Source organism: Dryobates pubescens, chromosome Z (assembly GCF_014839835.1).
Source record: "Dryobates pubescens isolate bDryPub1 chromosome Z, bDryPub1.pri, whole genome shotgun sequence".
NCBI classification, from domain to species: Eukaryota; Metazoa; Chordata; class Aves; order Piciformes; family Picidae; genus Dryobates; species Dryobates pubescens.
In genome coordinates this window covers 99,065,805-99,093,172 of record NC_071657.1, presented here as the reverse complement: position 1 = coordinate 99,093,172, position 27,368 = coordinate 99,065,805, and the positions used below count along the sequence as shown (strand labels likewise).

The 27,368-nt window shown below is 39.1% G+C and overlaps 1 protein-coding gene across 6 annotated transcripts in view; it reads left to right on the top strand.

Annotated features, from left to right (window-relative positions):
* Positions 1 to 27,368, top strand: part of PDE4D (phosphodiesterase 4D) — a 471,410-nt gene that overhangs the window by 255,390 nt on the left and 188,652 nt on the right. Inside the window, exon 1 of one of the 6 annotated variants that reach the window (XM_054179047.1) lies at positions 10,821 to 10,945. The exons of the other annotated variants lie outside the window; for them this stretch is intronic. Coding sequence (XP_054035022.1) covers positions 10,857 to 10,945 — 89 coding nt within the window. The 5' untranslated portion in view covers positions 10,821 to 10,856. Of the gene's footprint in view, positions 1 to 10,820; positions 10,946 to 27,368 lie in introns of those variants that run through there. 6 annotated transcript variants of the gene reach the window in all.

The following is a 27,368-nucleotide window of genomic DNA, read 5'->3' as shown; positions in this document are numbered from 1 at the left end:
ATTTAACGTTCCCTTATAAAACGGATTTTTTTGTTTTGGTTTGAACTAATATATTTTTTTAATAACAGACTGGCTGCAAGGGTATTATTTTCCATAAACTCCCATTTCTACACTCTTAACTTAGAAAAAAATAAATTACAATGTTTTAGTGAGCATGCATGGTTTTATTGGGATTTTTTTGTTTGTTTGATTGGTTGTGGAGTTTTTTTGGTTGGTTGATTGGTTGGTATTTTTTCTTGGTTTTTGTTTGGGTATTTTGTTTGGGGTGTTTTGGGGTTCGTTTGCTTTGGTTGGGTGGGTGTTTTGCTTGTTTGGGTGTGGGTTGTTTTTTTTTGTTTCATTGTTGTTGTTCTTTTCATGATAAGTGAAATTCTCAGTCATTTATTTGAGGTATATTTCAAGACTTAGTCCTGGCTGGTGGAATGATAGGCTGGCTGCCTTGGTGGAACAGGGAAGGGGTAGCATGTGTCTTGCCATTGGAGTGAGAATAGTGAATATGTGGGGACACTGAGCAACTAGCAACAAAGAGCTGCCCTTGTGCAAGACACCAACAAAGACACATTTTTACTTTTAATGCACCCAAGATTTGATACTTTCTTAATGGGCACAAGCTATTACCAGCAGACTGCTTCCCAATTAATTAATTAATATGAGAAGTTAATATGAGAAGTTAATATGAGAGTTCTGTATTGGAAATGGTCCCAGTGTCATTCTTTGCACTTCGGAGCACTGAAGAAATGCATGTATGTAAGATTCAAATGGTTGATGTCTATAGGAAAACTGTCATATTTCAACCTCAGCTGCTAAGATGGCTTGTTTGGAAAGGCAAGCATAAGTCAGCTTTGTTGCTTAAATCATCTCTAGTTTGGTGTATTTCATACTGTTCCTACCTTACAACTACACATTTCTGAAACAGAACAATACTTCACTTTTGAGTTGTACTCAGTGCACATTTTTAAAACTATTTGGGCATTTTACTCAATATCTAATCTCCATTTTATGAGAGATTTAAGCCTTTGAGAATCCAGAGATGAGTCCTGCTCCAGGTTAGGGCAGCTATGTGATCTATGCATGTATGAGAGATGTCAGAGCTACTACAGTCAACAAGCAGGTAGTCAATGCTATCAGAGTAGCTTGAAGACCATTTGGGCTCACTGTATGGACACGGCTAGTGAGAGCTAGCCGAACAAACCATTTAAAGAGAAGGAAAAAAAAAAAAGGAGTGTGTTTTTGTCATCTAATCTGCAGTCTTGGTTTGTGTGCTTTTGTTGTACCTGCCTGCAGATTTAAAAGAAAAGCAAGCACATTACAGTGTTAAATCACTACATATTTCTAAGGCATTTTGGGTATGAAAGGAATTGTAAATGCTCTGAGAGCAAATCAGAGAAAATCAATCAGATCTCTCTATCAGATTACAGTCTTTGAAAATCTTTCTGGGTAGCACTATTATGGCAAAATTTCAAGATATTTCCAAAACAGAGACCAGAACTCCATGAAAAATATGAAACATGTACTCTGTGAAATATATTGTACTTTCATTTGAGTCAGCCATGAACTGAAGGTGGTTTAGGTGCCTGGGTGGAATGTCCACTTTTACACTTCCATTTGTAAATCCTTCTAATTACATATACATGCACTCAGATACTGAGACAGTTTCTTACTCTTTGTATACCTGTACAAAATGTTTTAATGAATGTACCTTATTATTACCATTGTAACCAGATATTGCTGTGTAACTGGAGTTCAGCAAATGTTTCGAAACAAGCACTAATTTAAATGAAGAAAAATTAAAAAACAAACAAACCAAAAACCAACCAACAAACAAAAAGAATAACAAATCATCAACCAAAGAAAACCTTATCCAAAGCCTAGTTATCTTTAGTTCTGGAGCCTCTGAGTCACAATTTATTGAAGTTTAGGAGTATATTGGAGGAAAGAATTGTCATGTACTATGTCTATTCTTAAAGCCTCTTTGGAGGTTACCCACATTTGGCCGTTGCACTGAATGTACCCTTTTCTGGTCTAGGATAAATGAGGTTACATGTATATAATCTGTCTATGTTTGATAATACTGTAAAGCTGCTGCTTTTCAGAACTGCTTATGTGATTCCATAACACATAACTCAGTTTGTGAGTCCCTTCTTCATGTCCTCCTACTCAACGGAACTGAATCTCTGTGTTTAGATTTCCTAGACACTGGTAAACCTCATGTGTTTATATTTTCATATTAGGATTGTCTTCTGTCTAATGTGTTCTAATATGGTTAAGATAGTTAAATATTAACTAAATTACTCAATGGAAGAGTAACGCTTCAGACTGGTACTTCATGCAAGTGCTAGATTAAAAGTCTATAGTTCATTGTGCCTATTTCAGTGGTTATATAATTTAGAAGAGAAGCAAAAGGAGGAACAGGAGTAAAGTAGGCTAAAGAACCTTAGATCAGAATGCCAGAATCTTTCTGTGTCAGTAAGGATTTTTTTCCTGATCTATTTTTTTTTTTTGACAAAGATAGCTATGTTAGGTATTTTTTCTTTATATGTTTTCTTATCATTGTACTTTTTCTAATTAAAATAGGAAGTATGAATTATTGTTGTGAAACATTTACTAAGACATTAATATGCCTTAACAGATTTTACAAACTAAAATAATAAATCTACAGTGTGATACTTCTCAAAACAGTGCAGGTATTGACTGCTTAACGTTTACTCCTATATATATGAATTCCTCATCTTCTGTGACATAGTAAAATATTGGTTAAAGATTGTTAAGTCCTGTTAAAGTATACTGGTGATTTCTGTGAAGATGTTTATAATTTTATTTTATTTTTTAATTTATCAAATGAAGTATTTGTAGTTCAGTAGTTAATCACTGAACTACAACTTAAATTCCATGTGTACTGTGAATCACTGAAACCACAGGCACCTTACTGCACATTTCACCAGTTTTCTCTTGCAAGACACGCAGATGTCATGCCATTTAGGAAGAGCTGTCTCCATGTAGCTCTGCAATTTCCTCCCTCCTGATACCACTGAACCACTGTATTTTTTAACTTACTGTATTATTTCGACTTACCAAAAGTTCAGCTAACCTAACAAACAGTTTTCTTTGTTCCTGTTCCTATCAGAGCCTGAACTATTTCTCTAGACCAGAGGAATGACCTACTTAAGGAAGTGTTATTATTTCAGGTGCAGTTGGTCAAAATGAGACAAACGGGTTTTATCGTGTTGAACACTAGAGGGCATGAAAGCATGTTTCCAGAGAGAGAAATGCTTTGCAAGTAAGGTAACGCTGTTGTGATCTCAAAACCCGTGGGAAGCTGGATTGGTTTACAGCATCACAGAATCACTCAGAACTGAGGGCACTTCTGGAAATCCTCAAGTCCAGTCCGTCTACTTAAGCAGGGTCACTGGCCCTAGGGTAACTTGCAAAGCCAAGCATTGCCTCTTTATTTCATACTGTTCCGTAAGCAAATTTTTACTACTTATGTTAGAAATTTTTTAATAGTATTTTCAGTATAAAACTACATAAAACTGTTCTTTTCATCTTGTCTTGCAATTCTTGTGTTAGTATCATGTGACTAAATAAATCATTAATGCTGAAGGAATAAAGTATAACTAATACTTTTTCAATTTTCAAGACTTAAGGAGAAAATAAATGGGGCTAAAAATGCTGAAGAAAAGAATAAATAAAATAATATAATGATTTATTCTACCTGCACTTTAATTCCCTGTTTAAAGATGCCGTTTATATTATCACATTTTTTTGATTACATTAGAGTCATGTGTTAAGCAAGATTCTACTCCTACTCCAGATACTGATTTCCTTTTTGGTTTAGGTTAAATCAGCTAAGTTCTCTACCTCAGCTTCCATTTTTGTAAAATGAGGAAATACTTTTTACTTCCAGATAGATGATTTGGTTTCTAATATGATGGTGAAAAAAAACCAAACCCAAAACGAAACAAAATGTAATCCCAACCAAAGCAAAATAACAAACAAACAAATATGTAATTAAAGTGATATTCAATAAGTAGTTTCACAAATGAGGTTCTATTTGAATGCAAAATATATAGTATGCTGGTTTGGTCAGTTTATTCAGGAAAATGTTAGCAGTTCCTGGGAAGCTTGCATCTTAAACCAAGGCTTAAATGTTTTAGACAAGATAACTATATTCACTGTTTTCTTGCAGGCAACTCTCCTGCCTTTTTTGGATGTTTTTGTTTGCCATGTGTACTGCCCATGTTGCTGCTGTGCCACTCTATGCATTTTCATAAGGTATATTTTTCATGGAGGCTAAACCAGAACCACAGTTTGCTAAATCATTAGGAAATGGATCCTGGCCATCCTTAATGCCTTCCTTCTAATTTTTCCTTTCTTTTCAATAAGATTTTTGTACATAACCCATATGTCCCTGTTTAAGAACTTACTTGAAAATGTTGTGTCCTGTCTGTGAAAGAATGACTTGCCGATCTGAGCATCAGGAGAATTGATACATGCTTTTTAACAGTCACAAAAACACAGCTGAGTTGCAAAGCCTTTAAGACTCAGATTTCCCAAGCCCTGCTGGCAGTGTTAATCCTATCTTCTTGTGCTCAGGCATTAAAGTAGGATCTTTATTTCCATTTGTGCAAAAGATCACTTAATACTATACATGTTGCTAACTGGATTTGTTTTATGTGTTAACAGTAAATTCAGTAACTCAAAATGTAAACTATAAATTTGTTTCTTCTACATTTCAGTACTGCCCAAAGCTGTCCCATTTTTCCTTTGTTCAAAAGCAGGACTTATCAAATTAGCTCTGACCTAAGAGGCTGTGATGCTGCTTCTGTTGCAGTCAGCTAGAAGTGGAATGGATTCCTGCCAAATAGTTCTTGAAATCCCAGTAAAAACATAGGATTGGCAGTGTTCATGACAAGGAATTATTCTAATTCATGATTCTCTGACAGGTCTTTGGGGAATCAGAGGGTTATTCAATGTCCCTAGGAAAAACTGAAAGCTTTCCTATGCATTTGATTAACAGACATTCTATTTGTGAAATCCCCTTTCAATGAGCCAGCCGTAAACATGAGTCAAAGGTGCCTGGTAATTGTTTACATGAGCTCTTCAATTTCATTTGTACTAAAATTAGGTTCCTCAGTAATTCTTGAGATGCTGTTTGTCCTTGAAGATTATCCTTTGAAAGTATAGATAAGCAGAAGAGTTTTTATTTAAGCAATGACTTAACAAGTATTGGTCATAACATATATTAGAGTACTACCTATTTGTTTTGTAAAGTACTTTAATTTTTTTTTTTCATTATTATTTTAACCATACAGTTGATTGGCAAATTATCAGGAATAAGAGCATTTGTGACATCATGATGTTTAATATGGCTACCTTCTTAAAACCTGTAGTTACAACTGGCTTTTACAGAATGCTGTACTTTATAACTCTTCTAAGCTTCAGATCAGTGGGCAGTGCTTGTGTAATCACCATAGATGAAAATATCATTCTGTATCAATGATACTGTCTGCCTGTACAGGCTGCAGATCTTGCCAGTTAATTAAAAAACCAGTAGTCTTGCTCAGTAAAAGGTCTTTGTGCAAACTCCATGGAAAACTTGACTAGCCACATTTCAATAGCCTTAACATTCCTGACTGGCCCACACTTTCATTTCCTTCATGATTTAACCAACTTATTTCTGAGCTGAGGTCTTGCATGGCTTTCACTCTGATACTTAATTCCTGAGGCTGCCTGTCATCTATAGTAGGCAATGTCTGTATGCATGTTTAATGAAAGAGCTATCTCTTTAGCCTGGTACATTTTTGGCATCTCTCATCTTGTCCATGATGTTTCTACTTTATGGAAGAATTCAGATTCACAGAATGGTTTGGATTGGAAGGGACTTTAAAGATTTCATTCTACCCCCCTGGCATTGGCAGGGACACCGTCCACTAGAAACCTTATCCCACCTGGCCTTGGACATCTCCATGATGTCCATGACCCCCCTGGGCAACCAGTTCCAGTGTTTCACCACTCTCACTATAAAGAATCTCTTACTAATATCTGGTGTAAATCTGGTCTCCTCAGGCTTCAATCCTTTCCTTCATGTCCTGCCACTACAAATCCTTGTAGAATGGTATTGGATGATAGGTTGGACTTGATGATCTTGAAGGTCTCTTCCAACCTGGTCTATTCTATTCTATTCTATTCTATTCTATTCTATTCTATTCTATTCTATTCTATAAAATCCCTTCCTGGCTTTGTTGTAGGTCCCTTTCAGGTACTAAAAGGCTTCTATAAGGTCTCTGTGGAGCCTTCTTTTCTCCATGCTGAACAGCCCCAACTCTTGTAGCCTGTCTCTAAAGGGTAGGTGCTCCAGCCCTCTGATCATCTTCCCGGCCTTCATCTAGACCTGCTCTAGCAGTTTGATTTCACAGTTTTTTAATCTTAGATACTTCCCCATGTGGTTTGCTTCCAGCCCAGAAATATTAATTTTACTTTCTGAGCAAGAGGTTTCTGCTTCATTGCATGGCATTAAAGGCAATTATAAGAGCACATAACTTCATCTCACTATGAAATTAGTCACCACTATTAAACAGTAATTTCCACACAACAGGTATATGAGGAACTGCAAATAGTCCATGACTGATTAGACAAACATGTGTCTCAAATCACATTATATTATACTCTGTAAAACTAGTGCTATCAAAAAATTACATTACTATAATGTTGCTGAAATGGGAAAACTTACATTTTGTTATGTGTTCAGATATTTTTTTCTATTTCCTTTTTATAGAATCAATGTATGAGTGGTTGGGGGGGGGGATCTGGAAAAATTTCTTGTCTGTGACAAAATGTGCATAATTCAGATTGTGCAAGCCACCTTTTTGAAGCAGTGAGTAAATATTTGATTTTAGTGATGTAATATTCAGTGGCATTTTGTTTGGATATGTCCAATTAAACCATCATCCAGTGTTTGAGAGCAGAAGCAATAACTCTGGGAGAAGCATCTGTAAAATAGTGTACTCTAAAGTAAACCATTATGTCCTCTGTAATAACCCCAGTTTGAACTCTTTCAGAGTTTCTAGTTGTTGATAAATAAGCATGAAATAAACAGCAAAGTTCATATATTGGTATTTTTGCAATAGTAACTGTAACCTTCTTTTTTGGCAAAGTACAACACTTCATACAATAGATGAATACACAGGACACAGGCTTTGGGCACAGTACACCAAATGAGCATGAAGGGAGCATGCAGGAAAGACCTGTTACTTTCCACAGTTTGCAAAGGGTGTTACATAGGCAGGACACAGAACAACCACAAAGGCACCAATGAAATGCTTTGAAGAATAAATTATTCTTGCTTCCTTGCCAGCCAGAGGTTCTCCAATGCAGCACCTGGGCGGAAGTCCACAAGCAGTAATGCAGGCACCATGGAAGTTAGACTATGCTAGAGGATCACCAAACTCGCTGTTGCAGGCATAATTTACCATTCCTGCCATACCAGGGCAGGAATCTCAAGCATATTATATATCCTGTCTTTATCACAGGCTGATGTTATCCAAACACAGATGTTCTACTTGTCCAAGGGCAAAACAATAGTTAATATATGGTTTTTGGATACCCAAGCTGCAAAACATTTGAGCATGTATATAGTCCTCACCAATCTTCTGTTATTTTCCCACACAAAGTATTATGCCCAAGTGCCTGTATTTTTTTCTGCTACCTGTATATACTGCTGCTTCCTCTGTCAAAGCAGCAGCCAGTGGTCCTGTTCACTTTGCCAGGCTGCTCAAGAGGTGGTTGGTGGAGTTGTACTCCCTGAGCCCCTTGGTGTAATACACAGCTGATGTAGTGTCCCACCCACCAGCAACCCAGGATACCACATGTCAAATGCAGTTGATGATGCTGATCTAAGTATTTGTCACAAGTTGCATCTGACTGACAAGATCAAGGCATGAGAAGCCACAGTATCCTAAAAAAAAATAAATTGAACTTTTAATACTTTGAGAAGAATTTAGGGAAAAAAACCTTGTCCCTTTGAGTTCTGAATTGTGTCAGAATGTAACTGGGAAAAGAACTGAGTCCATAAAGATAGTCATGCTTATCAACAGACCTGCTTACTACCAAGATCTTTTGCATTTAGGTGACTTCAACTGAAAAAAAGAAGTCTAATTTCAAGTGAGTTTGTGTACTCATTATTAATTTTGTTTCTCATTTTTAATTATGAAAAACATTATTTTACTGTTCACTTTTGTGAGCCTTTTCTAAAAAATAGAATAAGAAAATAATTAAAAGTTTACATATCTGGCAGAACAGTGAAAGAAATATTTCTGTAATAATTCAGTCTTTGTAGATCCTGCAAAGCTGAAGTAATCAGTAATGACATACTATAGTGGTGGTACTAAGCAGCTAGGAGCATGAAGCTGCTGTCTCAATATCTATTAAAATGCACAGCCCAAGCTGCCATTACAGAACTGCACAGAATGTCAAAAGATACTGCACTGGGAATGTTTATTACAGTATGTATTTCTGTAGAGAACTGGATTACCAGCAAGCACAATGATCATTTTTACCTCTTTTATATAAAACTGCATACTTCTTTACTCATACTTCTTTACTCACACTACTCAACTATTTTTTTTTCCATAAAAACATTGCCTACAAGTAACAGTGTTCGATCACTTTATGCTCTTGACTACTTCTAGAAACATTATTTTCTTTTTGTATGAATGAAAAGAAAAAAGCCAGGAGGAGCCTAGCAACTTATGTGTTATAGTCAAGGAATGTGATAGTTATTTGCTCCTTTGTTTTCTTGAACGTGCATCCAACCTGTAATTTGTTGTGATACAGTGAGCTACTGCATGTCACAGTGTAGTGACGGTAAGTGGGTTTGATATCAAGGTATAAATTTAGTCCATAGTAATCTTGTAAGAAGCTTATTTCTATGACCTTACTGTGGTTGGCTGCATTAGCGGGTTTAGTGCTTTAGTGAGGGGAAGGGCACTAAGGAGGAGAGATGAGAACTCATAATAAGCAGTTTGTCATTATAAAAATGCAGCCTACCTTGGTTTTACTTGCCAGAAGAGAAGTACAGTCTTTGGCAAGAATCACATCCAGTTTTGCCATTCAGATATATTTAAAGTGATCGGTTAATCACTCAAATTTTAATGACACAATTGAGAAGGAAGACTATAACTCATGATACTCAGAAAGCACCTTACTGCCATTGTTGGAATAGTCAAGTTTATATTACTATGAAAATTAGATGCTATATTATTATAGTTTAATTATATAGTGTATTCCTTAAACTGATCAAAACTGATATGGCTTCTGGCCTGAAAACAGTGATTTCACCTCTGCACCCCAAATATTAAAACTTATTTCATGCTGTGAAGAGATTTATTGTTACTTGACCCTGTGGTACATTTATCAGTGTATCAGAAAAAGTGTTTCTTCTGAAGAACAAAACGTACCACATGTGTTTTTTTCAGAAACACGTAATTTCTCATTGTACCTTTTACCATTAAATTCGTACATCAGATAATTGATTGACCGGCATAGTTTATCCCTGGAAATTTAGTTTTCTAATTCTCTGACCTTTTCCAGTAGAGCCCTGAGTTATCCTAAATTTTCATTTTAAATTTGTGTTCTAACCTTGCTCAGTTTCACCTCCATCACCTTTCCTATGAATAAAAATATGTGTTAGTTTTGTTGCAAAGATTGCCCAAATCACAGAACAGTCCCATTCAGAGGTGGTAAAGGAGCTGTGGTGGCCTTGATAGCATGACCTCAGTTCATGTCAGAATTAAACTCTAGGCAGTTATTTGCCTTCAGTAATACTAGCACTGGGCTGAAACAATTGTGTAAAAGAGTTTGGGCTTGAATTAAAAATAAATAAACAAAAAGACTCACCCCAACACAACAACAAAACAAACAAACAACAACAGACCAGCAAAATAAATAGCAACAATAAAGCAAAAACATCAACCAAATCAGAATTACCCGAGGTAGCAGGGAACTGAGTTCAGTTCTCAAAGTCAGTAGTGGTAATTCGGTACAAGGAGAGATGTCTTTGAGAAAAGCTGCCAAGAGGCCTGAAAATTAGCTACCAGTCTGAGATGTACTCTTAGAGTGGGTGATCTCTCATAGATGATTAAGCTCTTTCAGAAAAGCTGCTTAATGTTATAAATTGATTCTCTTTAGAAACTATGAGGAAGGAAGACACACTTGAAGAGAGTTAACAGTTGAACAAAGAGGCAATTGAGAGGTTTATGGCGATGTTTTCAATAGCAATTTTACTCCCTGGTTACAAACTCCTACCTGTGCCAGAGAGGACACATTAGGGGACATAGTGGCTTTTGGTCTGTGGCTCATTTTGAGCATTTGGGGATTTTTTCCTGCATATCCTTTAGCCGACTGATGCCAGTCAAAATAGATAGTTCACCTATAATCCATATTAAAAATACTTTAAACAGACTGTTAAGAGTTTGAAGGCCTTTGACTGGGCAGCAGTGAGCAATCAGAGCATTGTCTGTTTCTGGTCTGCCTTAGTTCTGAGGCTGTGTGCTCTTTAGTGGCTGCTGTAACTACCCAAGGGTTTGCCATAAGAGTTCTCACTTGAATAATGCGATAAGAGCCCTGAATATAGGAAACGTTCATGCAAAGGGCAAGTCTTACGCTGTAGGAAATCCCAGTTATCCCTTCTAGCCTGTGCTCTCAGCCAGCCACATCTCTGCCAAAGCATACCATAGGAAAAGGACATTCCCTTACACAGTTACAAGTGCTTCATGATCAGTGCAGGGCACCTCCAGCACAACTACCCTCCTTCCCCTCAGTGATATATTTTTCAGACAATTTTAGAATTAGCTTTGCTGATGGCCTTTCTGTGGGATCCTCTTGGAGACTACACTCCTCGTCCACCTCCAAGAAATAAGATGAGGTTTCATTTTTTGAAGTCCTACAGGTAGGTCTCCTAGTAGCTTATGGTGCAATTAACAGTGATAATAGCTGCAACTGTGGCTCTTTTTTATTCTTCTATAGGAATATAGTATATAAAGATTTGCACATGTCTTTTACCTACTGTGACTCTGTTGAGCTAATAAAGGCTTTGCTGAACATGTGTATCAGGAAAATAGTAATTGTTTCTATTTAATTGTAAAATATTATGTGTAAGTGATCATGGAAGTTTGTTAGACTGCATTTTCACAGCAAATAATAATTTCAATTATTTATTTTTTTTACTCCAAGCCAGAAAAAAAGTAGATTAACATTTATGCCAGTATTCTTATAAAAATAATACCTCTAACTATTATCAGTACCTTATATGAGTAAATGCATTTAAATATAAATATGATGCACAGATACAGCATGCCAAATTTGAATATTTGTAGTGGAGGTGCATAAGCAGACAAACCATATTTGTTAAATTATTTTTGTGTTCAACATTTTAAAGGTAAACAGAACCAAGGGGAAAAAGAAATGTTACATGTTTTTTGTTCACTGTTCTTTAAAAATAACAATGACAAGGTAGCTAATTATTTGTTGTATTCCTTTTTGCAACTGAACCAATACTGGTTTTCCTTACTTTTATCTATAGCAGATGCAATTTAATTTTTCAAATAAAATTCTTAAGATCCTCCTGTTTGCCTGCAATGCATTGAAGAATTTGCCACATATCATCTGAAAGATAACATAATGACCTTTTCATTTTAATTGATGCAGCCCTGACATTTGTTGGCGCATATGTTTTCTGTATGATAGCAAACATGGCATATAGGAAACAAACAAACAAACAAAACCAAAACAAACAAACAAACAAGAGCCTAGGTACAGTCCAACTTCTCTCATTGCTTTCTTTTGCAAAAGCTAGGTTGATCAGACAGAGTGTGCTGGTTTTATGACCAAAAAACCCACAAACAAACAAACTAACAAACAAAAAAATCCCCAAACACCCCAAAACAAAACGAGAACCAGAGAGGGGGATTGGAGCATTGAACAAAAAGTTGATATATGTAATGGTTTTTAAAAATTCAAAACTAAATCATATAATTCAATTTACATTCTCCTAAAGATATCTTATGAAGGATTTTTTATTTTTTCTTAAAGAATTCTGTCTCTTTTGCAAATATATTAATGTTTCAGAAGCAAAAAGAATAATATTTCAAAGTAGCATGTTAGTATAGGATCTGAATACTTTGACGATTAACTTATGTAAATACAGCACATTATCTAATTTTTCAATCTAACAAAGCGAAAATAGTCTTTAAAGTTGTTGATAACAAAAAGCAAAGTACTTATGTAAAGTTCAGGGATATGCCTACCCACAAAGTATCATGTGTTTGGTTTTGAGGAGCTTTACAGAATTAGCATGAGGCTGAACTTAATTTTTTTTTAAACTGGGTCATAGTTGTATCATTGAATGTCAGCCATTTTTGTCCCTGCCTCTTAATTTAATTTAACTGCACATTTTGACTGAGGAGAGGATTAAAAATCTTTAACATGCATATTGCTATGTCACTGCTATGGCTCCATTCACACTGTAGGTTAGAAATCTACTACAAAATTTTACAGTACTCAGTCCCTATGTAATTTAATAACCTTGTTTATGTCAACTGACAGTTCTGCTCACGTCACTCAACTATCTGATCTCAAGAGGCTTTAGTTTCTAAAAAGGAATACCTGATAGTAGCATTCAGGCTTTCCACGATGAACGTCGTTCAGCAAAGCGTGCTCTCCAGTTGTTTTAAATTGTGAAGATGACTGTGATTTTAAAATTTGTTTTGTTGCTTTTTTTTTTTTCTGTGGAGTACTCAGAATCTATCTATTATGTTTTAATTTACGTATTTCACTTCTGGGAGATTTTGTGATGCTTTGATGACTCCTTGTAGTCATACAGTGATTTGAGTTTCTTTGCTGATCGCTAGAAGCTGGGGTGTGCGTATTTCAAAAGGCATTGGAAGAGTTCAGGATAATACAGGCTTTCCTAGGGAAAAAATGCACCTCGAGACAATACAGTTTTTCTGGAAAATCTGAAATGCAATGCAGTCACCTGGGGGCTCCTCCTCATCTGCCCTCCTCATCAAATCAACCATGGCTTAACACCTTAGCAAACTGTACTGAACAAAACCAGGAATGCAGATGAAAAAAACTGGGAGAGGTTCATTTTTGATTCATTATACATCTGAAGTGTAAGTATTTACAGTACTAAATACAAAGCCAAGGCCAGGATTGAGTATTTGACAGATAAGGAAACTCAGAAGACCACCAAACCATTTCATAATTTCAGTATAGTTTTGCAGGATGGAGAAAGAAGAGGGAGGGTTTGTGAGAGGTGTCCATCCTGCTCTCTGGAAGATGAATATTTTTCTAGTCCAATACCAACAAAATATTTGTAAATATATTTTTTCTTAAATCTTCACAGACAAGCTCACTTATTTTCATTTTTTCCAAATTTATTTTTGTGTCTTTAAAGCTTTGAGTCTGTCTAAACTGAAGCACACCTAATTTCCTGAAATGCAGGCAGAAACTGTGTTTCCTGCAATTAGTTTTGCTCAGGAAAATACCACTAGATGTAAAAACTGAGTCCTGCTAGTAGCACAGTTACCTTTCAGAGCCTCCTGAGACCTCTGAAAAATGGACAGAGTTCCGTAGAAGCCTACTTCATGATCTCTAAATCCTATCACATGTGGATGAAGAAGGACTAAAGCACTTAACAAAATTTCCTGCGCATAACTGGGATGTATGAGTAAGAATGTGCTATGTGACACACAGTCCTGCTGGATGCTACACACTTTAATCTCCGCTGACTTTATGACAGGCTCTTTGCAGGATTGTTCTGTTTGTCTGCATGATCATGAAGTCTTTTTTCCACAGTGAAGGAGTTCTGAAAAACTCAAGAGTGAAAATCTGCTGAGTAAAGACTGTTTGTGGAGACAATTTTGTAGAGATTGTAAGCTCCAAAGTAATGGCACAAGCAATAAAATGTATTGCATAATCCAAGAATCAGTAAGTTTGTTAAATGATTGCAGTGTCAGAACTACATCAAGTTAGCTGCAAAGATACACTTCCTGAGACAGTAATCAGGAAAGAAAGAAAGGTTCTTTGTTGTTTCATGTGAGCTTCTTCTGTTCCTTTCGCTGCTTTCTTTCTAATTCTTTGGCTACCATCTGGCTTATTTCTTTCTACTAGAGGAATGGTCATGTGGCTGAAGCTATTGCCAACACCATTTCTGCAGCCAGCTGCTATCAGCATTCATACATGTAGAGGCAGATTCCCTCCTGCCAGATAATTGTACTCCAAGCCACTAAGTTCTCAGGATCTGGGCTGGAAAGTGGAGTGTCTTTCTCAAACAGCAGTTTTCAGGAATCTGTTCTCTAAGGGGATTTTGGAATGATCTCAAAGCTTTCCTAGTGAGCAGAATCTAATATTCTAACTTTTTTTGCTTTAAAATGAGAATAGAAACCAGATTAAAGTTCATAATTTTGTTTATTAAGAATTAGTATCCCAGCAAAATGGAATTAGTTTGGGTTCCTTTTGAGCAATTATTCCCATTGTCTGGGAAATAAAACATTTGAATATGTAAGTGTTGACTTTTCTAGTGAGTGTTCTGAGTCACACAAGTGCTGTCATATTCCTCTCAGAAATTCTGGAATTCATAGTATGCTGTGTTACCATTAAAATAATGTTTTGTGTCTGATTTGGACTTATTTTAGACAAGTCATGCCAAAATATCACTATATTCAATTCAGACATTTGGTTATATCAGTTTGAAATCTCAGGAAAAGTGGCAAAATGCTAAGGCATATTGATAGTCAGGTTAAGTAGTAGCAGGAAAGCAGGTGCAAGTGAGTCACACTTGATCCTTGGTCTTGTTGTAGACTTACATCCTTGCCTAGAGAGTCTCTGATGATGACTAAATATGAAAAGTTTCTCTACCACCTGAAACCTCAGAAAGTCAAGTCCTAGTTCATGGTCCCAAACAGAGTAGAGAAACAGAGAAAAGTAATGTGTTCAGAAGTTTCAGCTTCTGCTTAAATGTCGCAGTTGTAGTTGTCCCTCACACAGATAGGTGAAGTGAGTCTATCTCGGTAGGACAGGTTGAGTCTGTCAGCGTTTCTTATTGATGCATCTGCTTACACTGCATGCGTATTCTATGGGATTTGTTCTTTTTGCTGCCTTTTGAATTGGTCTGAAATAAACACAGAATTGAGGTATATCTATGCATATTTTATCAAGAAGTTGGTTTTTTTTTTCAGTTCATGTTTAAGTAAGTTCTAAAGAAAGTGTATGAACAACCATCAGGAAATGGTGCTTTATATATAGTGAAGTAAATTATGATGGCTAGTTTTGCTGTGGTTTACAATAAATAAATGGCTAGGCCTTGCTGTTTGTGGATGAAACAATCTCTACACCTAGCTGGCCTTCCACAATAGGCTGGGAGCATACATTAATATCCCTTGGGTTCCAGAAAACTATTACACTAACCATAAGCACCAGGAAATGCTCAGTTTGTTTTATAAAATTCAGATGTCCATAGATATTTATGTTAATGTCACCACTATCTGATTTGCAATTCCCTGATGTATAACAAATTCTAGGAGCACTATAAATAGATCTGTCATTCAATCTGATACTGAATATATCAGGAGCAAGATGTAATTAATTGCTAGATACTGGATTAAGCAAGAAGAAAAGTGGTACAGGGTTAACTTACCAATGTTTGGTTTTATGCAACTATAGAACGTGTTGTCATGCATTGTGGATCTGAACAGATCTTGGTTTCATTTGGTTTGGTTTACAGAATACAGAATACCACCGAATTAACCAGGTTGGAAAAGATCTTTGAGATCACCAAGTCCAACCTATCACCCAACATGATCTAATCAACTAAACCATGGCACCAAGTGCCTCATCCAGTTTCGTCCTAAACACCTCCAGTGATGGTGACTCCACCACCTCCCCAGGCAGCACATTCCAATGGCCAATCACTCTTTCTGTGAAGAAATTCTTCCTAACCTCCAGCCTAAACCTCCCCTGGAGCAGCTTGAGACTGTGTCCTCTTGTTCTGGTGCTGGTTGCCTGGGAGAAGAGACTAACCCCTGCCTGTCTACAACCTCTCTTCAGGTAGTTGTAGACAGCAAAATGGTCTCCCCTGAGTCTCCTCTTCTCCAGGCTAAGCAACCCCAGCTCCCTCAGTCTCTCCTCATAGGACTTGTGCTCCAAACCCCTCACCAACTTTGTTGCCCTTCTCTGGACTCATTCCAGCAAGTCAACCTCCTTCCTAAACTGAGGGGCCCAGAACTGGACACAGTACTCGAGGTGTGGCCTAACCAGTGCAGTGTACAGGGGCAGAATGACTTCCCTGCTCCTGCTGGCCACACTGTTCCTGATGCAGGCCAGGATGCCACTGGCCTTCTTGGCTGCCTGGGCACACTGCAGGCTCATGTTCAGCCTACCATCAACCAGCACCCCCAGGTCCCTTTCTGCCTGGCCGCTCTCCAGCCACTCTGACCCCAGCCTGTAGCTCTGCATGGGGTTGTTGTGGCCAGTCTGTAGAACCCGGCACTTGGATGTGTTCAATCTCATGCCCTTGACCTCTGCCCATCTGTCCAGCCTGTCAAGGTCCCTCTGCAGATCTCTCCAGCCCTCTAACAGATCAACACCTGCCCCCAGTTTTGTATCATCTGCAAATTTACTGTTGGTGAACTCCATCCCCTCATCCAGGTCATCAGTAAAAATACTGAACAGGATGGTGCCCAGCACTGATCCCTGGGGCACACCACTGGTGACTGGCTGCCAGCTGGATGTGGCACCATTCACCACCACTCTCTGGACTCAGTCATTCAGCCAGTTCCTAACCCAGCAAATTGAAGAAAATGGTTCATTTTGTTTTGTTTTGTCGTCTTGGAAAGGAAATTAGAAATCTGGAATTTCTTATTTGGACTCATAAATATGCTTTATTTCTGAGCTCAAGAAACCACTCATATCTACAGGTCGTGCCACCTTTCAGTTTTCTGTCTGAAACCAGTATGTCAGTGTTAGCTAAAAAACACAATTTGTTAAAAGGTAATTTAAGGTTCCAATGCTCTTTTTTCTTCTTTTTTTTTTTTTTCTCTTTTTTTTTTTTCCATGAGGGGAAAACAAACAAGGAACCAAACTAAGCAAAGAGGGAAATTAAGAGAAGGAGGGATCAGAAAAGAGACTTCTCTCCACGTAGAAAGATGTGGCACACCAGTCTGGTGTCCTTTAGACATAGGGATGTTATATTTCATCACAAGGGTGGTCCATGCCAGCAAATCCACCGGTGGTCTGTGACAGCAACCAGCAGCACACATTTAAGAGACAATAGTGAGAAAATTTATGGTTACAGTATAATCTCAGAGGAGAATCTGTTCAGCATCTTCAGTAGTCCCCCATGTATCTCCAGAACTGTATGTACTGCTCACTCTATCAAGTCTGGGTATTTCATCTATTCACACCAGATTTTGGTAATTTATTAATAAAAAAGTTTATTTTTTTGGCTTCAGCAGTATCTTTTGACACGATTTCACAGCTGAACTCTCTGAGATGTGCAAGAGTTTCTTCATTCTGTTCTCTTTTGCCTTGGAATGTTTTAAACAGCATTGTGACCTTGTGCTGCTAAAGAGTTAGTTGTTGGTTTAGGTGTTTGTATAACATTGCTGCTCATCACCTTTCCAATGAATCTCTACTTTCAGTGTTGCTTTTTTTCACAGAGAAAACTTATGTGTCCATTTCATTCATGTTGTAGATCTCTTAACCACTTTTCCTGTTGCAATAATCTGTCTCAGGCAGAGTGATGCAGAGTGAACACAGAGAACACATGGTCTAGGTGAATTATAATATTCCTATTTTCATGGAAATACACCTTTAATAACTTATGCTGTAAAATCTTCATTTTTACTTTCTATCCCATTTGTGATGTAGTTCCACAGATTTGCTGATGAACTAATGTGATGTCATGAGTAATATAGCCTCGCATTCCCTTCAATATGTGTCTGTGCCAGCCAGACTAGGTATTGTGTGGGTTTTAACTCTGTTGGAATAGTCTTACTTCCATTACTATGTACTTTCTGTTTTTTTCCATGGCTGCCTGTTCTCTTTCTCTGAAAGAAGTTTACAAGATACAATACTATGTGAAGGCAGCAGAAATTATTGCAGAAGTTAAAATTTCAATCTCATTGGAAATTTTGCATTTTTAAAAGAGAAAAAAGTCCTTCCTGATAAATGTCAGTTTTAATAAATTTTGTATAGGGAGAAGATTTGTTTATTTTTAATGACAAATATAAAATGTAATTTAGGGGGTTTGTAGCCTCTCTTCTTCAGGATTCCTCACTTCTTAGGAGGTTAGAAACTTACCCTTCAGGCAAGCTGCCAGAATCCAGGGAACCATAAAATTTGTGGATCTCAGCAGCAGGAGACAGATGCTTCCCATGAAGTCACTCCTACAATTGGTCATTATATATGTGCATGCTATATATACAGTATACACACATGCATGTGAGTGTGTGTATATATTCTACAATAAAGTGAGCAAACTGTCAGAAGTTTGCCAGGAAGAAGCTGAATACACAGTATGTACTTTATTGTTTGTCCACATGAACTTGCCTTTGCTTTATTTACTTTATCTTTGCAACATTTCCAGTCAGTGCTGGGCTCTTTAGTGGTTTAGCTTTCACAGGTTTAATACAAATTTCTGTTGAAGTTGTAAAAGCAAAATGACGTAGCAGAACAAACAACAGAAAAGCCTAAGTATGTCTTTCATCTCCCCCAAGCAGGATCAGATAAACTCCTGCTAACACTAGCTGAAGTTATTTATCTAGTAAAGAAACCTAAAATGGAAGAAAGCAAAACTAAACGGAATATAATTGCCTCCAGATAGAGAGTGGGAGGCCTCACATTTTCTTGGTTCTAACAGATGTAAGTGAGGCAATGGGCCAAATATATCTAAGAAACAAACCAAAACAAACTAAATAACTCCAGCTCGAGCTACACGTGTTACTCAGATATACCCTATGAGTTATACGGTGCTGGGAAGTGAACCATACCAGATACTTCAGTGTCCTCATGACATTTCATCTGGAGGCACCTTCTTCTTCCCCAGACTCTTTCCTGACATGACTATACACCTGCAGCCCTTGTTACAAGCTGCTAAAGAAGTACTGCCACCACAGAAAATGCACTTGGGCAGGCTTACACTTCAACTGCTCTATTTCCATTTGCTTTGCCAAGAATTATATTTGGCCAACACTAGATCTGCTGTGACGAGGCTCTTAAGCACAGAGAAAACAGGGAGTTCACACTCCAAAGGACACTATGCCAGTATCTTAAATCGTGAATTCTCTGCTTCTCTGTGTGACCATTTTAGGTGTACAGGGCACAAGGAGGATGGATGGATGGATGGATGAATGGATGGCTTCATCCCTTCCAAGGGGAATGCATGCCTAGGGAACAGTACAGCAGAGTTGGTCATTTTGTGGTTAGTTTGTTGGATTTTTAAAATCATTAACACTCTAGTCTCTTCTGTTCAATTTTAAGTTCTGGTTTCCTTTTGATAAACTGAAATGTGGTAAAAATACGGAACTCACAACTGCCAGTTGAAATAGTTCAGATGGAGAGGATCTGCTGGTTGGACAGTTCTGGTGTAGGACAGAAGCATAACATAGCATATCAATCAAATGATGCATTTTTTTTAACTTTGATTTGTATGTCACTCTGTGGATATTTTCTTATATTCATTTGAGTTTCCTAAGTGTGTGAAACATGTTCCATCCAACTGCTTGCTTCTTGCTCGTCTTATTTGTGAAATAATAAAATGCAATAAATACAATAATGCAAACACTAAATGGGAAAAGCAGGGAAGTCAGCTGTCGTAAGCAACAAAGTTCACCTGTTTCATGTCATGCTTTGGAAGCTAAGCCAAATGTTTCAAAGTTATTTGCACTCTACTGGGCTGGGGACTGAACAGTCAGAATTTTGGTAGTCTGAAACCTGGGGTATGTTTGTAAAACAGTACAAGTAAAATTCACTGAGTTAGGCTTTCACTGGTGTCAGAGGAGAAAATTTAAGTTTCTTCTAAACACTGCTGAATATAGAAACCCTATGAATTTACTGTGAGGTATATGAAGATATCTGGAGTTTAGGCTGGAGGTCAGGAAGAAATTCTACACAGAGAGAGTGATTGCCCATTGGAATGGGCTGCCCAGGGAGGTGGTGGAGTCACAGTCATTGGAGGTGTTTAGGAGGAGACTTGATGGGATGCTTGGTTGCATGGTTTAGTTGATTAGGTGGTGTTGGATAATAGGTTGGACACAATGATCTTGAAGGTCTCTTCCAACCTGGTTTATTCTAGTCTAGTCTAGTCTAGTCTATATCTGGGTCCTGAGCCAAAGTGTCACTGGCACCTGAGAATCAGGAAGAAGTCTACATTATACTGGCATGTGTGGTTAATAATTTCTTAATTCTGAGACAAAATATTATGTTTTTCAGATATTTTTCTATTTTAAGTAGAACAGAATGATAATGTAATTTCCTTACATTAATCCCAGAATCCAGATAGTTCCCTTAATGAGGGAATCAGTCTTAATGAGCCTGTAAGTTGATAACTGTGTCTGTTCCATGTTTACTCTTGAGCATACTCTGTTTAAGCTCTGTCCCATATAGAATAGAATTAACCAGGTTGGAAGAGACCTTCGAGATCATCATGTCCAACCTATCATCCAACACTACCCAATCAACTAAACCATACAACCAAGCATCCTGTCAAGCCTTGCCCTGAACACCCCCAGTGACAGCGACCCCACCACCTCCTCAGGCAGCCCATTCCAGTGGGCAATCACTCTCTCTGTGTAAAACTTCCTCCTAACCTCCAGTCTAAACCTCCCCTGACGCAGCCTGAGACTGTGTCCTCTTGTTCTGGTACTGGTTGCCTGGGAGAAGAGACCAACCTCATGTCATATGACACAGTACAGGGTATATTGGAACATGGCGTATTTTGAGGCTTATACAAATTTGGCATAAAACTACCTGTATTTCTGTTTTCTGATAAACTGTGCTAGGGATCATAAAAAACAGAAGGAATTCTAGACAGGATGGTTTTACAGTGCAAATACAAACAATTTTTTCATGCCATGTAATACTTACTCTCTATAGATAAGAAAATTCATGATATAACACAGATGCTATACTAATTTATACTTGGGACAAGTAGCAAAATGTATCACAGAATCACAGAATAGTAAGTGTTGGAAGGAACCTCTGAATATCCTGTAGTCCAACCCCCTGATAGAGCAGATTAATCTATAGTAAATGACACAGGAACCTGTCCAGGTGGGTTTTGAATGCCTTCAGAGACAGAGGATCCAACCTCTCTGGATGCTACATATGTAGTGTGATCTTATTAAAAACATGTTTCAAGAAAAAAGACTAAATTCTAACCTCATATTCAGAGAAACAGGTACCTCTGTGATCTACTAAGGACTTAAGTTTTGCTGTCACAGTTCTTCCTTCTTGGCTACCACTGCTGGGATATCATAAAATTTTTAATTATGTTGTGCATACTTTCCAGCCTGGATTCCTAAATACACTAAATATTAGCCTGAAAATCTGTATGAATTTGAAATAGAAATTTGTAGTAATCCAAGTAATGTCCATAAATCACATAATTGTCCCACAATACAATTGTCTTATTCACTCTGAAGGTCAAAATTTGTATATTTCTGTATAAATATGTTGTGAAAGTTCTTTTTGAGGTACTGTGGTGTGAGATAGCATAAAATGAGAGTAGGACTGGGTTTAGAAAGCGTCATATGAGGGCCCTCAGCTTTGGTTGTGTATACGCAGTAAATAAAACTGCCCATCAATGCTTCCAGTGGGTGAACTGGTACTAGATGGCATGAGAAAGCTAGTGTCCATAAAGCTAACCACTTCTGCTTACCAGAGAAGAATGTGAGGGGACAAAATACTCATTGGGAGAGGTCCTTGTTCCAGGGTATAGGCAGTCCCCGATAGCTACTAAGCCAGGAAGAGTTTACTCCCTTTTACTCCATTTAAATAAACTGATGACAGTTTTCTATGGGACTATACTCTGCTTGATTTTATTACAGTACCATCAACTCTACTTTTTTTTTGATTATGCCTTCAAGAACCACAGGAGTTTGTTCAAAAAGCCTGATAGCTTTTACTTTTTTAGTTCAAAGTGGAAAGTTTTTATACATTAATATATGGGATTCACCAAGGCTGCTATTAGCATGCAAAACTCAACAGCTTCTTCTTCCCTAATCTTCTTTCAAGGTGTAGATTTCCCATGTGAATAATGGGGCCATTTTAAGCTGAAGAGCAAGCAGCAGACAATCCTGGAATAGCTGTGCTGTGTTTTTCCAAAAGAAATCAAGATTTCCTTAATTTGTACCCTTTTCACTCTATCAAAGGAGCAGTTGATCTCTTACCAGGAAGATATTTCAGATTTGGACCATTCATTTTGAATTCACTTGTCATTTTGATTATAGTTTATAATAATTAGTGTAAGTCTAAATGAAGTAGGATAAAAAGCAGGCAGAGGATGTCAGTGAAAGCTATTTATTACAGAGGAAAACTGCCTGGGCCGCTCAATTTAAGGACTTTGAGACTCTTGAATGTGTCCAGAGAAGGGCAAGAGGCCTGGTGAGAGGCCTTGAGCACAAGCCTTATGAGGAGAGGCTGAGGGAGCTGGGATTGTTTAGCCTGGAGAAGAGGAGGCTCAGGGGAGGCCTTATTGCTCTCTACAACTACCTGAAGGGAGGCTGTAGACAGGAGGAGGTTGGTCACTTCTCTCATGCAACCAGCACCAGAACAAGAGGACACAGACTCAGGCTGCGCCAGGGGAAGTTTAGGCTCGAGGTGAGGAGAAAGTTCTTCACCAAGAGTTGTTGGCCATTGGAATGTGCTGCCCAGGGAGGTGGTGGAGTCATCACCATCCTTTGAGGTGTTCAAAAAGGGATTGGACATGGCACTTGAAGCCATGGTTTAGTAGTCACGAGATCTTGAGTGACAGGTTGGACTTGTTGATCTTTGAGGTCTTTTCCAACCTTATTGATTCTATGAGTTGCAGTTTGCTAGCTTCTTAACATTGATAGGGTAGGTCAGTGTAATGGGTTGGGGCAGACCCCCTCCCCACCACAGGCAGAAATAACGACTCAGGCAAACGGATTGCAAAAGTGATGAAAGTTTAAATAGAAAGCAGTGAATGTTACAGAAAACCCAAAGCGCAGTGACAAAGAAAGATCCCATCCCCACCTGAGGGTGCATGCAAAACCCCCAGGGCTCCTTCTTCCCCCTCCCTCTGCTGGGCTAGTCTCAGCTGGCCAGGCCTGAGACTGCCCATCCCCCTGTGGCCTTGGGCCCAATCAGGCCCATGGCCGGGAGATCTCTCCCCCAGTTACCAAGTCTCGGAGAGGGAAGGAAAGAGGAAGTGCCAGACTCCGCACTGGATCTTATAGTGGTGCAAAGAATTATGGTAGGAAATACACAATTTCCTGTGTCCATCCCTCTGGGCTGGACTTCTGGACACAGGAAGTGAATGCACCAGGGGGGCACCCAGCTCAAACTACAACAGTCAGGTTTAGACTGGACATTAGGAAATGTTTTTTCACAGGAAGAGTGGTCAGACATTGGAATGTGCTGCCCAGGGAGGTGGTTGAGTCACCAACCAAGGCTGTTTGGTTGGGGTACTTGAGGATATGGTTTAGGGGTGAACCTTGTAGAGTAGGGTTATCAGTTGGATTTGGTGATCCTGAGGGTCTTTTCCAACCTGAACATTTCTGTGATTCTGTGAAATGGATGTTAGTAGTAATTTATTGTAAATACTGTATGACATAAACCTTCTAAACAGTTTTGATAACATTTCCTTTTGGTTTTTGTTTTGTTTTGTTTTGTTTTGTGGTTTGTGGGGGGGTTTTGTGGGTTTTTTGTGGGGTTTTTTTGGTTGTTTTGGTTTTTGGGTTTTGGGTGTTGGGGGTTTTTTGGGTGGGTTTGGGTTTTTTGTTTTGGTTTTTTTTTGGTTCTGGAACACTGAATTCACTATACAATTTCATACACTCTGTTACTATAAAAGGATAAGAGTAAACCTGTTTCCAAGTACACACTGTTTCAGTAAGATGTGCTCTTTCATGCCAGCTCTTTGAGTTTACAAAGTCATATCTCTCAAAATAGCTGCTGGAGTTATGGTAATAATGTAAAACTGTTTGTGGCAACAATATAAAACATTCTTAGGAAGTGTAAAAGCTCTTACCCTAACTTGAGTGCAGCAGCAGCGCATTTGCATTTATACTGGATAGCTTAGGAAAGTGAAGTGCGAGTACTCTGTTAGACAGACATTATGGCTCTGTGTGCTTTAGGAAAAGGCCTTTTTTCCTTTTAATTATTCAATAAATTCTATGTATTTTGAGAATATTTTTATATTCTGTATTTTTATGGATAACCTAAATAATTGTTTTTCATTATAGCCATTGCCTATTCGTGTTCCTAAACTGATGTCATTGCAGAATTTCTGCCCTGTTATTGGAATGAATGTCTGACGAATTGCCTGCTTTAGTTACCTGCTCTCTGTTTGCTGTGTCTCTACGTATACATAAGAACACTGGGTTGATTTACCATTAGCAGGGTAATGTTTTGTTCATGGTACATTTATGGAAATCTCTTACCATCATAATTGGCAGGAACATTAAGAGTATTTCTAATAATCTAGTGACTAGGTTAGGCTTTGTCAATATAATTTTAAGTTAAAATTCAGAATAGTCTGATACTGTTTTTTGTCTTCAAATGCTGAATTGCTCAGCAGCATTGCCATACTTGTGGACTGCAGAAAATGTGTATGAGTTACAGAATTAAATTTTACAGCTTTAATATCCAGCTTTGATTTGACTGCATGACGGGAAAATATGAGGCAAAGAGTGGAAAGGAGAGAGAAAGAACTGTTAGGGGAATAAAAGCATGCAGGTGAAAGGTGTTGTACTACAGTAACATATGACACTGTCTAAGCAAAAAGCTGTGTCATAATGCTACAGTGCAAATCTTTTATTTCATCCTTTTGAAGGACTGAAATTGTTTTCAGCTGCCTAGAGCCTTTTGATCTGTAATATCTGTCTTCAGCAAAACAAGGTTTGCAACTCCTTTAATCTAGTCTAAGTCTCCACTCTTTTAGTTTAAAAATGTCACCCCTTGTCCTGTCACAGCTGGCCCTGATAAAAACACTGCCCCATTGACAGCTAGAGGCTGTCTCAAGATTGGCAGACCTTGTTCTTATGGGCAACTTTAACGTGCCTGATATCTGCTGGGAGCTTAACACAGCAGAGAGGAGGCAGTCTAGAATGTTCTTAGAGTGCATGGAGGACAGCTTCATACCCCAGCTGCTGCGTGAGCCTAGCAGGGGTAAGGCTTTGCTTGATCTTCTTTTTACAAACAGAGAAGGGCTGGTGGGAGATGTGGTGGTTGGAGGCTGTCTGGGGTCCAATGACCATGAGATAATTGAGTTTTCAATATGCAGTCAAGCTAAGAGGGGCAGCAACAAAACCTCCAGTTGAGACTTCTGGAGGGCAGACTTCAGGTTATTCAAGGAACTAAATGAGAAGATTCCTTGGGAAACAGCCCTTAAAAACAAAGGGGTCCAGGAGGGCTGGACCTACTTCAAGAAAGAACTCTTGAAGGCTCAGGAATAGGCTGTGCCAGTGTGCCAGAAGATGAGCCACTGGGGCAGACAGCCTGGATGGGCAATGAACTTGGCTTGGATGGTAGCACACTGCGATGGGTTAGGAACTGGCTGGAGGGCCAAGCCCAGAGAGTGGTGGTGAATGGTGCCACATCCAGCTGGCAGCCAGTCACCAGTGGTGTGCCCCAGGGATCAGTACTGGGCCCCATGCTCTTTAACATCTTTATTGATGATCTGGACGAGGGCATCGAGTCCATCATCAGTAAATTTGCTGACGACACCAAGCTGGGGGCAGGAGTTGATCTGCTGGAGGGTAGAGAGGCTCTGCAGAGGGACCTCGACAGGCTGGGCAGATGGGCAGAGTCCAACGGCATGAGATTGAACACATCCAAGTGCCGGGTTCTGCACATTGGCCACAGCAACCCCATGCAGAGCTACAGGCTGGGGTCAGAGTGGCTGGAGAGCAGCCAGGCTGAGAGGGACCTGGGGGTGCTGGTCGATGGTAGACTGAACATGAGCCTGCAGTGTGCCCAGGCAGCTAAGAGGGCCAATGGCATCCTGGCCTGCATCAGGAACAGTGTGGCCAGCAGGAGCAGGGAGGTCATTCTGCCCCTGTACACTGCACTGGTTAGGCCGCACCTTGAGTACTGTGTCCAGTTCTGGGCCCCTCAGTTTAGGAAGGAGGTTGACTTGCTGGAACGAGTCCAGAGAAGAGCAACAAAGTTGGTGAGGGGTTTGGAACATAAGCCCTGTGAGGAGAGGCTGAGGGAGCTGGGGTTGCTTAGCCTGGAGAAGAGGAGACTCAGGGGTGACCTTATTACTCTCTACAACTACCTGAAGGGAGGTTGTAGACAGACGGATGTTGGTCTCTTCTCCCAGGCAAGCAGTACCAGAACAAGAGGACACAGTCTCAGGCTGCGCCAGGGGAGATTCAGGCTGGATGTTAGAAAAAAGTTCTATACAGAAAGAGTGATTGGCCATTGGAATGGGCTGCCTGGGGAGGTGGTGGAGTCGCCATCACTGGAGGTATTTAGGAGAAGACTTGACGGGGTGCTTGGTGCCGTGGGTTAGTTGTTTGGGCGGTGTTGGATTGGTTGATGGGTTGGACGCGATGATCTTGAAGGTCTCTTCCAACCTGGTTTATTCTATGTATTCTATGTATTCTAACTTGAACATGTCCAGAGAAGGGCAACAAGGCTGGTGAGAGGCCTTGAGCACAGCCCTATGAGGAGAGGCTGAGGGAGCTGGGATTGTTTAGACTGGAGAAGAGGAGGCTCAGGGGTGACCTCATTGCCTTCTACAACTACCTGAAAGATGGTTGTAGCCAGGAGGGGGTTGGTCTCTTCTCCGAGGCAGCCAGCACAAGCACAAGGGGACATAGTCTCAAGCTGCAGCAGGGGAAGTTTAGGCTCGAGGTGAGGAGAAAGTTCTTCACAGAGAGGGTTGTTGGCCATTGGAATGTGCTGCCCAGGGAGGTGGTAGAGTCACCATCCCTGGAGGTGTTCAAGAGGCGATTGGACGTGGCACTTGGTGCCATGGTCTAGTTGTGAGGTTTGTGGGGACAGGTTGGACTTGATGATCCTCGAGGTCTCTTCCAGCCTTGGCGACACTGTGATACTGTGATACTGTAACTTCTGGGTGAATTAAGGGGAAAAAAGAGGGTGTATCATCTTTGGAAGGAAGGAGA